We start from the raw sequence: 15,355 nt of genomic DNA, 5'->3' as shown, positions 1-15,355 counted from the left end.
GAGAGAGAGAACAAAAGGGAATGCCCTGCCACAGGGGTGGGGTGGATGGGGTTGGGGGTGTGGGAGGGATACTGGGAGCACTGGAGCACTGGAAAATGGCCACTGGTGGAGGGATGGGTACTCAGTCATTGTATAACTGAAACCCAAGCACAAAAAATTGTAAGTCTACAAGTGTACCACATGGTTTTTTACTAATAAAAATAATAAAAAGAATAACATATTTCATGTCATATTTAATTAAATATATTAAAACATTAATTTCCGCCTCCCCCAGATGGAACCCCGGTGACCAGAAGCCTCTACAAACACAGCTCGAGTATGCGGGAACGAGGACTTTTTCTCAAATCTGCCGGACTACACCTCCCAGGTAACCTCTGATTCCGGAAGTCACGCCCACAGCCCGCCCCCCAGCGCCATCTTTGAAGCTTTCAGCATAAGAGAAGGAACACATGGAGGGTGCGGGATCCCGGAGGGAAAAAAAAAAAAGAAAAAACAGGTTCCAAAAAGAGCCGAGATCACCGGCAAGTTCCAGATGGAATAGGGGCCGCCTCCCGCCTCCCACAGATTTAACCCCGGTGACCAGAAGCCTCTACAAACACAGCTCGAGTATGCGGGAACGAGGACTTTTTCTCAAATCGGCCGGACTACACCTCCCAGGTAACCTCTGATCCCGGAAGTCACGCCCACAGCCCGCCCCCCAGCGCCATCTTTGAAGCGTTCAGCATAAGAGAAGGAACACATGGAGGGTGCGGGATCCCGGAGGAAAAAAAAAAAAGAAAAAACAGGTTCCAAAAAGAGCCGAGATCACTGGCAAGTTCCAGATGGAGTAGGTGCCGCATCCCGCCTCCCCCAGATGGAACCCAGGTGACCAGAAGCCTCTACAAACACAGCTCGAGTATGCGGGAACGAGGACTCTTTCTCAAAACCGCGCGGCCGCATAAGCGGCCGCGCGACATCTCTCTATATACAAAGTGATCAATGAGAAGTAAACCACCCAATCTTTCTCCATGAAAATCAGAGTTAAATTTGGAGCACGGCCACAGCCCCAGAAACACAAGGACTTAATGCAGAACCCAGCAGCTTAGAGCAGAAAAGTGAACGGACGATGAGTTAACCCAGGCCATCATTTCTGCCCAGAGGGGAAAGGGTGTTGCCCCATTCGCCCTCTCTTCTCTGGAAAGAAGGATGGCGGCCACATGGGAGCCTTGTGGACAGCAGGTATGAGCTGGGGGCGTGGGGGGCGACTAAAACCTCATGAGAAGGGGGGCGTTCCGGTCCGTCCTTCACACCCTACCGAGGTCAACAGTTGCCCCCCACGAGCGGCTCCCCAGCACGGCCACAGTCCCAGAAGCACAAGGACTTAATGCAGAACCCGGCAGCTTGGAGCAGAAAAGTGAAAGGACCATGCGTTAATCCAGGCCATCAAGTCTGCCAGAGGGGAAAGGGTGTTGTCCCATTCGCCCTCTCTTCTCTGGAAAGAAGGATGGCGGCCACATGGGAGCCTTGTGGACAGCAGGTATGAGCCGGGGGAGTGGGGGCGACTAAAACCTCATGGGAAGGGGGGCGTTCCGGTCCGTCCTTCACGCCCTACCGAGGTCACCAGTTGCCCCCCACGAGCGGCTCTCCAGCATGGCCACAGCCCCAGAAGCACAAGGGCTTAATGCAGAACCCAGCAGCTTGGAGCAGAAAAGTGAAAGGACTATGCGTTAATCCAGGCAATCATTTCTGCCCAGAGGGGAAAGGGTGTTGCTCCCTTCCGCCCTCCTCCCTCTGGAAAGAAAGATGGCGGTCACACGGGAGCCTTGTGGACAGCAGGTATGAGCCGGTGGTGTGGAGGCGACTAAAACCTCATGGGAAGGGGGGAGTTCCGGTCCGTCCTTCACGCCCTACCGAGGTCACCAGTTGCCCCCCACGAGTGGCTCTCCAGCACAGCCACGGCCCCAGAAGCACAAGGACTTAATGCAGAAACCAGCAGCTTGGAGCAGAAAAGTGAACGGACTATGCATTGATCCAGGTCATCAAGTCTGCCGGAGGGGAAAGGGTGTTGCCCCATTCGCCCTCTCCTCTCTGGAAAGAAAGATGGCGGCCACATGGGAGCCTTGTGGACTGCAGGTATGAGCCGGGAGTGTGGGGGCGACTAAAACCTCATGGGAAGGGGGGCGTTCCAGTCCGTCCTTCACGCCCTACCGAGGTCACCAGTTGCCCCCCACGAGCGGCTCTCCAGCACGGCCACAGCCCCAGAAGCACAAGGGCTTAATGCAGAACCCAGCAGCTTGGAGCAGAAAAGTGAAAGGACTATGCGTTAATCCAGGCAATCATTTCTGCCCAGAGGGGAAAGGGTGTTGCTCCCTTCCGCTCCCTCCCTCTGGAAAGAAAGATGGCGGCCACATGGGAGCCTTGTGGACAGCAGGTATGAGCCGGGGGAGTGGGGGCGACTAAAACCTCATGGGTCGGGGGGCGTTCTGTTCCGTCCTTCACGCCCTACCGAGGTCACCAGTCGACCCCCGCGAGCGGCTCTCCAGCACGGCCATGGCCCCAGAAGCACAAGGACTTAATGCAGAACCCAGCAGCTTGGAGCAGAAAAGTGAACGGACTATGCGTTGATCCAGCCCATCAAGTCTGCCGGAGGGGAAAGGGTGTTGCCCCATTCGTCCTCTCCTCTCTGGAAAGAAAGATGGCGGCCACATGGGAGCCTTGTGGACAGCAGGTATGAGCCGGGAGTGTGGGGGCGACTAAAACCTCATGGGAACGGGGGCGTTTCGGTCCGCCCTTCACGCCCTACCGAGGCCACAGGTTGCCCCCCGCGAGCGGCTCTCCAGCCCGGCCACGACTCCAGAACACAGAAACCAATTTCTTAACTATCTGACTTTCAGTAGAAATACTTCCAGGGTCAATAGGTAAAATAGCAGAAATCCAAAACCAACATTTAATTCTTGAACCCAGCTGTAGAAAGCAAATCACTTCACAGTGCTTTTTCAGCATGTCCGATTTGGGGGGGGGGGGTAAACTCTAAATAATAGTGGTGAATCTTTTATTGAAACAATGAATCTAATCAAAGCAGATAGAGCGTTAACTAGAATTCATCTGCCTCACAGGGACGGGGAGGGGTGGGGGGTGGGGTTTTATTGGGGTTCTTCATGGTAAAAAATAAGTATTGGTAAAGGGAAATGTGTTTGATATTTGCATGACTGAGACATAAACCTGAAAGCTTTGTAACCTTTCCCACAGTGATTCAATAAATAAATAAATAAATAAAAACATTAATTTCACCTGTTTTATTGTAGTGTATTTAGATAACATAACTATAAGATCACTAACTTTCATAGTTTAGAGACACTAAATTTTGCAACTTCATTATCATCAAATGTCCAAGATAATCCTTATGTTACTGCAAATTCATACTTTCCTTCTCTCTTTCCTGAAGGGAGCTGATAATACCATTTTTGTAAAAGGGAATTGTTTTCATTTAATACTTTCTATTATCATGTTCTATATCATATACCACAGATAAGCAGGATATTAGAGATTTGTTCTTTTCCCTCTAATTCATTTTTATTTACATGACATCCCCTAGCTAGTTTCATACAAACTGCCACAAAACAATACTGCACGATTTTTGACTTTTCTTACAGCTGTATATTATTCTTGTGTGTACATCATATACACTCACAACTTTTTTTATTCAATTACCTGTATTTGAGTTATTTTTGAAGCATACATATTGTACTTAGTGCTGTAATGAGTAAAAAGAGGTATGTAAATGACTTAGAAAGATTTTTGTGTTTGTGTTATCAAGAACACTCCCAGAGTTACTTTAGATATGGAGTGCTTGTGGACCATGAAGTTAAAAGAAACGAATTTAGTATGTTATACATGTTAGACATGGGCTCTAACACTTGAGGTATGTGCCAAATCTCTGTTTGCTAATTTTGCTAAAAAATCATTTAAAAAATACTGAGGACAATCTATATTGGCAGGGATGTGTTGAAAAATGAATTCTCATTTGTTGCTCATGGGAATGTTATCTGGCCCAACCCTTATGGAAAACATTATGGAGGGATCTCAGTAAACTCAGAAATGAGATGGCATAAGGCCTGACAATTCCACTTTTGGATATCTATCTCCAGGAAAAAATTATTCAAAATGGCCTATGCATACCATATTTCATTATAACACTCAGTAAAATAGCAAAGGTTTGGAATCAACCTACATGTCGAAAGAGGGCCAAGCAGATAATGAAGATGTTGTATATATACAAAATGAAATACTATGAAGCTGTAGGGAATGATGGAATCATACAAGTACTGACAATATGGATGGAACTGGGGATACCTTGTTAATTGATGTAAGCCAGAAGAATGATAAACACAGTATAATATCAATTATATGTGGTATTTAGAACAAATGGATGAGAGAATGAAATGGTTTAAAGGGGGTATGCTGTATTGGTTTTCTTCACGCAAGCACCCCAGGCATCCTCTAGGATTCTGGGTCCCCCACCAGACCTGAGCTTTTTGTCCCTAACGCTGCGCCGGTCTTCTTCCCGAACCAGACCGTGGGTCCCAATGTGGAGTTCTTCGAGTGACCTTCTCAGTCCTATCTTGGCATTAAAATCACCGACAATGACCTTGTAGAGGGTGTGATCTTCTTTATAAACTTCTTCAGCTACATGTAGAACTCCTCAATTTCTTCTTTGTCATAGTTGGACATTGATGTGTAGAAGATGAAGATAGAAACCACCAGCAATGACCCACATCTATTCAAATGTAAGCATCTGATTCGGGTTCTTAGGCATTCAAATGAATCATCAACCAAGTTCATGTTGACAAGGACACCGGCAACACCGATGCCTCTGCTGTTGCATGTTCCGAGGAACAGTTCTTCTCCAGTGTCAAAAACGGCGTGATGTGATCCATGTCTTCTCGTCTTGGTCAGTCCAATGATGTCATACTTGATCTTTTGCGCTTGCACCATCAGGTCCTCAGTGGATGCTTCCAATGTGAGCGTATGTGCATTTAAAGTATAGACAGTCATTTTAGTTTTTCTTTGATTTGGCAGCCTAGTTCGACCCTGAGATTTTATCCGCCTCTTCTTGTTCGTCCTTCCTAATGCTGCCATATTGGGGGCTTATTCAAGACCAGGGGAGTGAGGCCCTTTATTGTAACTGTTTTTGGGATATTGAATACACAATACCAATGGAATTGGGTTGAATATCCTTACACATACCCTCAAATATATGATTATCTCGTCTTTGATAAGGGAGCAAGAAATATAAAGTGGAGCAAGGAAAGCCTCTTTAACAAATGGTGCTGGCAAAAATGGAGAGATACATGCAAAAAAATGGGCTCAGACTTCTACCTCTACCTAACACCATGCACAAAAATATCAAAATGAATTAAAGACCTCAATATCAGACCAAAATCCACAAGGTACATTGAAGAAATGGTCAGCAAAACCCTCCACGACACTGAAGCTAAAGGTATCTTCAAAGATGAAACACAACTGACCAAGTAAATGGAAATGGAGATAAACAAATAGGACTATCTTAAACTAAGATGCTTCTGCACCTCAAAAAAAAAAACAGTGACCAGAAGACAAAGGCAGACTACAGAAAGGAAAAGGATATTCACCCAATACTCTTCTGATAAGGGGTTAATATCAAGAATATATAAGGCACTAGTTGAACTCTACAAGAAGAAAACATCCAATTCCATCAGAAAATGGGATGATGAAATGAACAGAAACTTTCTCAAAAAATAAATCTGAATGTCCAATGAAAAATTACTCTTCAACACTAATCATCAGGAACTTGCTGATCAAAACAACAATGATATATCATCTCACACCACAAAGACTGGCACACATCAAAAAGAACAAAAACAACCAGTATTGGCGTGGATGTGTGGAGAAAAGAACTCTCCTTCACTGTTGCTGGGAATGCCCACTACTTCAGTCCTTCTGGAAAACAGTATGGGTGTTTCTCAAAACACTAGGAATTGACTGGGGTGCCCCAGCAGGTCAATCTGTACCAATCTGAGGCGAGTGCATCAGCAGTCTGATGGTGCCTTCAGACTTCTAGATATCCCAAAATTGCTTTTGTGCCTATGGCCAGACCCCAACAACCTGGGGCCAAGTTTACCAAGAAAGTAAATGGCCAAAAGTTAGGTATGTGGGTGACACACCCACAAACCACCTTGGGCTCAGCTATATAATTGGAGGCAAGGTCTCTCTGGTTCCTGATCAAACTCCTTAACAGTCATGATCCCAGAGACTCAGAAACAAATCCCAGAACCCAGCGGCTTTTTGGCAGAAATGTGTCTGGTCCCCACAGTAGGTTACTGGTGCTGGACCACTCCAGGGGGGAAAGGGTGCTGTCCCTCCACCTGATCCCTCATGGTGGCTCAGTGGCCGCCGTCCTCCAGAGGCCACTGGACACTCGGTTTGGGCCCACAGTGATGAGACACGCAGGGCCTCACAGGATGGGGGTGGAGCCGGCCCTCTCCTCCCTGCCCCAACAAGACCCCGAGTCGCTGCCCACAAATGGCCTCTCTGGCTCCTGATCAAGCTGCTTAACGGCCATGATCCCAGAGACACGGGAACAAATCTCGGAATCCAGCAGGTTTTGGCAGAAATTCCCCCAGATTTAATTGTTAAAATGTCAGAATTCCAAAATCGCTCAGCCACTACTGTGGTCGCGCAACATCATATGTTATTCATGACCAGAAATAGAAAACAAATTGTCTACAGTTGCCTTTTCAGCAGATCTGAGTGTTGGGGTAAAATCCCAAATAATAATGGTGGATCTGGTGTTGAAATATTGAATGTAATCAAAGTAGAGAGAGAGTAATGTGGAAATCATCTGGCCCACAGGTAGGGAGGGGATGTGGGATGGCTGGTATACTGGAGTTTTTAGTGGTGGAGAATAGGCACTGGTGAAGGGAATGGGTGTTTCATCATTGTATTACCGAGACTTAAACCTGAAAGCTTTGTAACTGCTCTCACGGTTATTCAATAAATAAATTTATAAAAAAGAAAAAAATAAATAAAATGGGTATCACTATATCACTTTGGCCACAGAATATGGGGAGGATAAAATATAGGGAAGGGGAAGAAGAGAGAGATGAGAAGCAACTGTAAAGCTTCAGACAATGGACCAGTCCTTCTGGCCCTCATTTCTACTGCCCTAGTGTATTAGTCCCATTCTATGTTATTTATATTTCACAAATGAATACAATCATTATTGTCTGTCCCTACCACCGTCTCATTTCACTCAGCATGATACCCCCATGCCTATACATTTATATGCAAATTTCATGACTTCATTTCCTGAAGGCTGCATAATATTCCATTGTGTAGATGTAGCATTGTTTCTTTATCCACTCATCTATTCTTGGGCACTTGGGTTGTTTCCAGGTTCTGGCTATTGTGAATAGTGCTGCAATGAACATAGAAGTGCAGATGGCATTCCTGCTGCTTTGTCATATATTGGCTGTTCACTTATTTGAGGGTTTATTTTTCTGCTTTAACTATTATCTTATTTATCTGAGAGTCTTTTTCTTTCAATTCCACGGTGTTCTGATTACTTATTTCTTTGTATTATTGCTTAAAGCCAAAGAATATGATGATGCCTACTTTTTACTTTCAAGACTTTTTTTGTTACTTGCGTAGTTTGATGATTACATAATAATTTTTACAGTATTAGTAATATGTTCCTGTGCAAAGACACTGGAATTTTGATACTATTTTACTGAATCCATATGTTTTAGGATGAGATGATCATTTTAACAAGAATTATTCCAGAGTTTGCAGATGGGATAGATTTCCATTTCCTGTGTCTTCTATATTTTTTCATAGTGACTTAAAGGTTTTGATGTAAAAGTCACTGGCCTACATTTTAAAGTTTATTCCTGAATACACAATTTAACGGATGTTACTATAAATATGAGTTCTATGTTTGTCTTTACATAATTGCATGTAGAAATTAATATATTGCGTATTTATTTGGTAACATGCTATAGTAGTACAAAGGTAAATATCTGCTAACGTTATGTACACTTTTTAGTGTTACTAACAAGTACATATGCAATATGTTATCTACATTATATAAAAGGGCTGGAGCGATAGCACAGTGGGTAGGGCCTTAGATTCAGCCAACCCAGGTACGACTCCTCAGTCCCTCTTGGAGAGCCTGGCAAGCTACTGAGAGTATCCTGCCCTCACAGCAGAGCCTGGCAAGCTCCCCGTGGTATATTCGATATGCCAAAAACAGTAACAACAAGTCTCACAATGGAGACATTACTGGTGCCTGCTCGAGCAAATCGATAAACAAAAGGAGGGCAGTGCTACAGTGCTACATTATATAAATACATACGTATGCTCCAGTGTTTATGTCTGTTTTTATCTGCAACCATTCAATATTTTTCTCTAATTTCAATGAATTAACTTGTAATAACATTTTGTGAATTAGGGTGAGATGCCAAAAAGTGGTGTCACTTGTTATATGGTGTTTCTATTCATATTTGTTGGATAGAGTTCATATACTTTTCCACAGAGGCTGAACCAGATGACACTCCCACCAACAGTGGATAAAGGTTCTTTTCTTACCACACCCCTTCTAACTATGGCTATTTCCAGAAATAAATAAATACAGAATGATCACTGTCATATTTGGGATGTGAAAATATACAGCATGGTAGCAACAAATGGCAAAAGCTAGCAGAACATGAGAAATGTTCCACAAAGTTGAGTAGTGCTGGTGGTAGGTGGTGGGTTTTGAATGGAGGAGGCTTTGGAATCCTTGAGGGAGGGAGGGAGGTAGATACACTGGTAATGGATGTGAGTGGGAATTACTTGCGTGGTACACCATCATTATCACTACTGTAAATAAAAGACTGTCCATCAATTTGAAAAGAATTTCCAATAATATTATGTATATGAGGATATGCTTGCCTTGTGCTGATACTTGAGAAAAGGCTTCATAATTTATCTTGCTTATTCATTTTGCTATTGCCACTGAGTATTAATTAAGTCCAGGTGAGTTTTTTTATGTGGCCTTTACTATTCTGAGGTAAAGGTCACTCCACTCCCACTTGTTGTATTTTTAATAATAAATGGGAGCTTACTATTGTTAGAGCCTTTCTCTACATACAAGATTATGTGATATTTTGCCTTTCCTTTTGCTTGATGTGTTTTATGGCATTAACTGGTCTGAATATATTAACTATTCTTACATTATTTAATGAATCTGACTTGATCGTGGTGTTTAATATTTTTTAGATACTGTTAAGCTCAGTTAAAATTTTTGTAACACATTTTGTTAAAGACTTTGTGTCTACATTAAATCTATTGGTATATTACCATTCTTTTAATGATGATCTCTTCTTCCGGTCTCAGGATAACGATCTCATAGAAACTGTTGGATGAATTGCTGTTTCTTCAGTTTTCCGGGATTTTGTTTTGGGGAGACCATTCATTACTGTTCAGTTTCTGTCCTAGGAACTTATATGTTCATGTTTTTTTTCCATTTCATCATGACTAAGCCTTACGAGGTTATACAATTCAAAACCTTAATTTTTTTTCTAGATTTTCCAACATAGTGGCATAAAGTTCATAATAATGAGCTTAGTTTTACTTATCTATTGTAACTTTTCTCTTGTCATGTTTCATGTGATTTATTAGTTCTTCATTATTTTTAGTTTTTTAGGTTGTTTTCCAATATTGCTTATTTTTTTTATGAGAGTCACTTCATGTTTTAAAACTTGCTTTATTAAAGCACCATGACTTACAAAGTAATTCATAGTTGGGTTTTAAAAACACAATGTTCCAGCACCAATCTGCCTACCAGTTACCACTTTTCTGCATCATCTAGTTTCTTTATATTTCACAAATTTTATTTCTATTTGTTTTCTGCATATTTTTATTGTTTAACTCCTACTGCCTATGGATTTCACTTGTTATTCTTCAAGTACTTTTGTGAAGTTAATTTATTTTTGTCTTATTATCTCATATATGTTTGTATTATTATGTATTTACCTCGTTTTACCGCTTTTGCTGTGTTCCAGAAATTACAATATTTGTGTCTTTATTCTCATTCAATCCCAGAAATCATTGATCTTTTTGTTGATTTTCTTTCAGACACAATCATTAACTCAGTACTATGTTGTTTAGTCTCCATATTCTTGAATTTTTCTTAGCTTTCTATTTAGGCTAATTTGTACTATAGTAGCATTTTGATTTAATAAAATACTTGATCTGATTCTATCTCCATGACTTTATACACACTTGCTCCAGCATACATATCCTGGATAATATCCAGGTGTATTGAAGAATGTGTATTTGTTCTTTAGTGGATATTTCTATGTCTATATTTATTAGACATATGTATAAGACATAGTCTTTTAAGTCATATATGGTTACTGCTTCTCTATTTTATCTGGGTAATTGGTTCAATAATGAAAGAAAGTATTAAAGTCTACTGTTACTATTGTTGGTGCCTTTCTTAATATCTCTTAAGTAATTACTTTAAGACTATTAATTTGGTATATGCTATTAATATAGATACCTGAATTATGACATAAAGTATACCTCTGTACCTTTTTTTGTATTGTAGTTTATTTTTTGGTTTTTTGGTAGTTTAAAGTTCATTTTATCTGATGCAAATATAGTTCCCACATGATTTTTAATTATTTATTTTGACTTTTTGGATCATACCAGGTGATGCACAGGATGCACTCAGGAATTACTCCTGGTCGTGCTCCTGAGACCATGTGAAGGCTAGGGATGAAAGCTGGGTTGGCCACATGGAAGGCAAATGTCCTGCCTGCTGTAACTTAGCTCCTGCCCACACCTGCAATTTTTAGACAGTTGTTTGTCTGAATGATTGTTTTTCAGGTTTTCACATTGAGTCTGTGTTTACCACTGAAGTTCAACTGCGTCTCTTGTAAGTAAATAGTGAAAGTTGAATTTTATTTTATGATCCATACAGACACTCTGATTTTTGATTAGAGAAATAATTCAGAGAAAATATTGAAGGAATAATTAAAGGAATTTTTCTGCATTAATGTTGGGTGTTTTCGAAATTTACATTTGTCTCTGTGGCCTTCCCCTATTGTGACTCTACTTTGGAATCAACCTTTTGTGAAGTGACAAGCTTCAATTTACCTCTTCTAGTTTGTTTCAATTAAGTATTTTGTCTTGAAGTTACCGTGTAATTTATATCTAAAGTCTTAAGCTTATTTTCCCCTAATATTAAAACAAGTAATTGTGAACTTCATTCTTGGAGACCCAGTTATTACTATGAACAGTTACTCAGCTTCCAGTTTGCTCTGCTCTTGGCATAGGATGGGCCAAGTTCGCCTCAGCATACTTGAACCCAGCAAGATTACCAGAAGCAGTAAATATATTACTACTGCTTGCTCAGATGCAAGAATCATATTGACTTTCATTCAGTTAATATGAAAACAGAGGCACATATTTGGGGAGGCTGGGAGCTCAGTTTATCCCTCTTCTTTTTCCTAGTACCTTAGAACATTAGACATGAAGCATGTTTCCGCTGATTAATCTTGCATACTCACACTCTCGTTTATTTTATTTTCTAGACAGCTGCATAATAAATGTGCCACAACAGAATTCCTTTTCTCAGGATGGTGATTGTGCTTTTCTGCACAATTAAGCACTATTGTGCTTCTTAGAACAGTGCCCTTTTTAACAGGGCCATGAGCAGGATTAATTAAATATTTGTATTGATTTTGCAATGATTACAGGAGGATAGATTTTCCCTATTCAGCCATCTTGATACAGTCTCGACACAATGTTGCCTGATTAAATCTGGATTGAAATATGTACTTTCCTTCAATACATTTACATTTTTAATTCTGGTTAATAGTTAAACTATAATATATTCCATGGATACCTATAAACTTATAAGGGAAGAGTTTATCCTAGATATATTGCAGAAAGTATGAAATCTCTTGTTCAACTATTACAAATTTGTCCAATTGCTTAATGAGGATATAATACTGACATATAATACCATCAGATATTCTTCAGTAGGCCATAATTTAAAGATTTCAACAATTCAGCATGAATGCAACAAAAGTATTTATAGTTTATACCTTTGCTCCATCTGAAATATTGTCCCAGTTTCCACCACTCAATGAAAACTTTCCATTGCCTATACGTAGCAGAATCTCTTCAGGAGTATCATTGGGTCCATTAGCAAATGGAGTATAGCTAGTAAGAAAATTGTTATTAATATACAGAAAAATACATATCAAAACTAATGAAATGGGATGAGCAGATGACTTGAAACCATCTACACCAAAATATATACCAAGAAATTCTTTTACTATCAATATCAATTTTATACATAAAAAACTAAATTAATCTTAATGAATTATTTAATACATTAGAGAATCTTGCTAATACCAATAGTTATTTTTGCTTTGATCGTTTTTGTCAATAAAGATAAAATAAAGTCGTCTTTACATGTAAAGTAATAGTAAAAATTAGAAAAAAAACTAACTTTGTATCCTGCAGATGTAAGTTAAATTAAATATGCCTACTCTAGTGGAATTGCTAGATTTAATTATTTATTCTTATTATATTCATTGCACTGTTTAAAATTTATTCATTACCATTTTCTCAGGACTATCAACAGAAGAACACTAACAGTATTTTAATTAATGTTAGTGGAAAATGGCTTACTTAATCATATCAATATAGGAAAAAACTTTCAAACATTTAAAAATCATAATCTGAATCAAAATCATAGAATATACATTGCATTGTTAAAATATGAAAGTTAATAATGAAGTGGCAAAAGTAATCAGTTTTATATCATTTAATAGAGTAAAGAGAAAATAGTGTCAAATTTGGGAATCAGAAGAGTTTAAGGAAATGAGTTAAAGGAAATAAAGGGAGAGGACTTAATATGTTAATATCTAAATTCCCCCATATAAGAAGTAAAGATAATTAAGCAATCATACATACTCACACACTATGTTTTGTTTAGTCACAAAATAAGTATTTGAAAGTAATAAACTAATTCCATGTCATGGAAATGAACCAAGAGTGTTCTTAAAAATGATGTTCATACAAGGGCTAGGAGGATTGCCCCACAGCTGGAAGCCTGCCTTATGAGCGGAGAAGAGAAGGCAGGTGGAATAGAGAAGGGATCACTAAGAAAATGATGGCTTGAGGAAATGATCAGGATGGGAGATGTGTGCCGAAAGTAAATAATGGACCAAATATGATGATCTCTCGGTGTCTGTATTGCAAACCACAATGCCCAAAAAGTAGAAAGAGAGTACGGGGAATATTGTCTGCCATGGAGGCAGGGGAAGGTGGGGAAGGGGTGTATACTGGTCAGATTGGTGGAGAAAAAATGTGCACTGGTGGGGGGGATGGGTATTGGATCATTGTGTGATTGTAACCCAAACATGAAAGCTTATAACTTTCTCACGGTGATTCAATAAAATTAAAAAAAGAAAAAGATGTTCATTTGTAAAATTTAGCTTTACCACTAAATTTTAGTGTTAAAATTGTATGTTTCAATGTCAACATAACTCATGCATGTCAACACAACATGCCAAAAGAACTTGTGACATTAATTAATAAAGATCTATGTTTAAAAAGCTGTTGTCATGTCAAGCAGCACATGTATAATTAGACTCAGATAATACAATTAAATCTCAAATGTAAATATTATTAATATTAACATAATCCAGTGTTACACATTATTGGTAATTCTTTATCCTTTTAAGGAAATGCAATGTGTCCTTCTGTAGTTTAATGTTCTATTATAAAGCTCAATTTCTTAAATTTCAATGCCAGTGAAGTCATCATTCTAGTATATTAAAAATTACTCAGTTTTTAATGATAAAATCAGTGGGCAAATATCAGTTGAGTGAAGAAATGACTTTATGTTTGAGGAGACATTTTCTAAAAGTGATCTATTCAATAAAAAATCTAAATTAAAAATGTTTTATTATTGAATATTTTAGCTTCAGTTTAAAACTTAATTATAAATAATAAAATGACTTAATTTATCATTGTTTAAAATGTATAATTAAATAATATATACTATTTTGGCATGTTAAATGTTAAAATGTTTCAATTAAAGGAATTTGTGCTTGATTGTTTTGTTGATGAAAATATTCAGGTGAAATTTTTTGGAGTGATATGAATTATTTTGGGATATTTTCTTACCCTGCCAACATGGTGTAAAAAAGGACTCCCAAACTCCATATGTCACAAGCAGCATCATAACCTTGTTGTGTAAGAACCTGAGAAAGAAATAACAATCTAGTATTAGTCAAGATAAATTCAATTTTGATACCTCAAAGAAAGTTGTTATGCTTCTAAAACTCTCACTCTTTCTCTACGTAAAACAGACACAGATATCAATTTGTAATTTTTCCTGCCACTATCATTTTCACCTTGAAGATCAGTAAATTCAGGTAAATATTAATAAATGTGCCCATTGTCATCAAATTAGAACAGATATTTTGCTCTAAAGTATGTCTTCTATGTCTATGACAACTGACTTACAAGGTTGTAATATTACATATGAACTTATGAAATAAATATTAATTTATATGTTAAATAAAAGGTGCATTTATTTATTTATTTATTTATTTTTTATTGAATCACCGTGATATACAGTTACAAAGCTTTTATATTTGAGTTTCAGTCATACAATGATGGAACTCACATCACTCGACCAGTGGTGCGTGTCTTTTAAAAAGTATATTGGTACATCAGAAAGACTTATGTGATAATCTGACTTGCCTAATTTTTGGTGCAGTAATTTAGAAAGCCGCTTTTTTGCTTTTGGGTAAACTATATTTCTTTAAGTTTTCTTTATGATGCCACTAAAATTCAGCAGAAAAAAGAAAAGGAATGAGGCCTCCTTTCAGAAAATAAAAAGCGGCCTCTTATTTAGAAAAAAAAAGCCCACTGCTGGGACCAGAGAGCTAGACCAGTGGATATGGCACTTGACTTGCACACAGCTGATCCAGCTTCAATCAAGCATCACATATTGTCTCCTGAGCATTGCCAGGAGTGGGTCCTGAGCACAGAACCAGGGGTAAGTCCTGGGTACTAGAGGGTTTTTCCCAACCCTCCATCCAAATAATATCTAAAGCATTTAGGCATTATAAATGCATTAAAATTGAATAGTGCATAACTACTACCATGTATAATTTAGTATGTAGATGGCTAAAATAATGTTTGGTTTTGTAAGTTATGAGACATAAATAATGAATATGTAATAAACTTGAAATGTTCTAATTCCTAATTAAATGTTCTAATTCCTAAAATTACATTTAATTAGGAATTAGAAATGTATACATAG

At 38.8% G+C, this 15,355-nt stretch overlaps 1 protein-coding gene across 5 annotated transcripts in view; it reads right to left on the bottom strand.

Moving 5' to 3' along the window:
• Nucleotides 1-15,355, bottom strand: part of RPS6KA6 (ribosomal protein S6 kinase A6) — a 245,187-nt gene that overhangs the window by 36,692 nt on the left and 193,140 nt on the right. For all 5 annotated transcript variants that reach the window (XM_056124119.1, XM_056124120.1, XM_056124121.1 and 2 more), the window contains 2 exons: nucleotides 14,209-14,285; nucleotides 12,114-12,231 (listed from right to left, as the gene is read on the bottom strand). In XM_056124119.1, coding sequence (XP_055980094.1) covers nucleotides 12,114-12,231; nucleotides 14,209-14,285 — 195 coding nt within the window. The remainder of the gene's footprint in view (nucleotides 1-12,113; nucleotides 12,232-14,208; nucleotides 14,286-15,355) is intronic.

The sequence above is a fragment of the Sorex fumeus genome, unplaced genomic scaffold (genome assembly GCF_029834395.1).
Source record: "Sorex fumeus unplaced genomic scaffold, SorFum_2.1 ptg000050l, whole genome shotgun sequence".
Taxonomy (NCBI): domain Eukaryota; kingdom Metazoa; phylum Chordata; class Mammalia; order Eulipotyphla; family Soricidae; genus Sorex; species Sorex fumeus.
The sequence above is the reverse complement of the archived record's forward strand: the minus strand, read 5'-3'. Positions and strand labels throughout refer to the sequence as shown.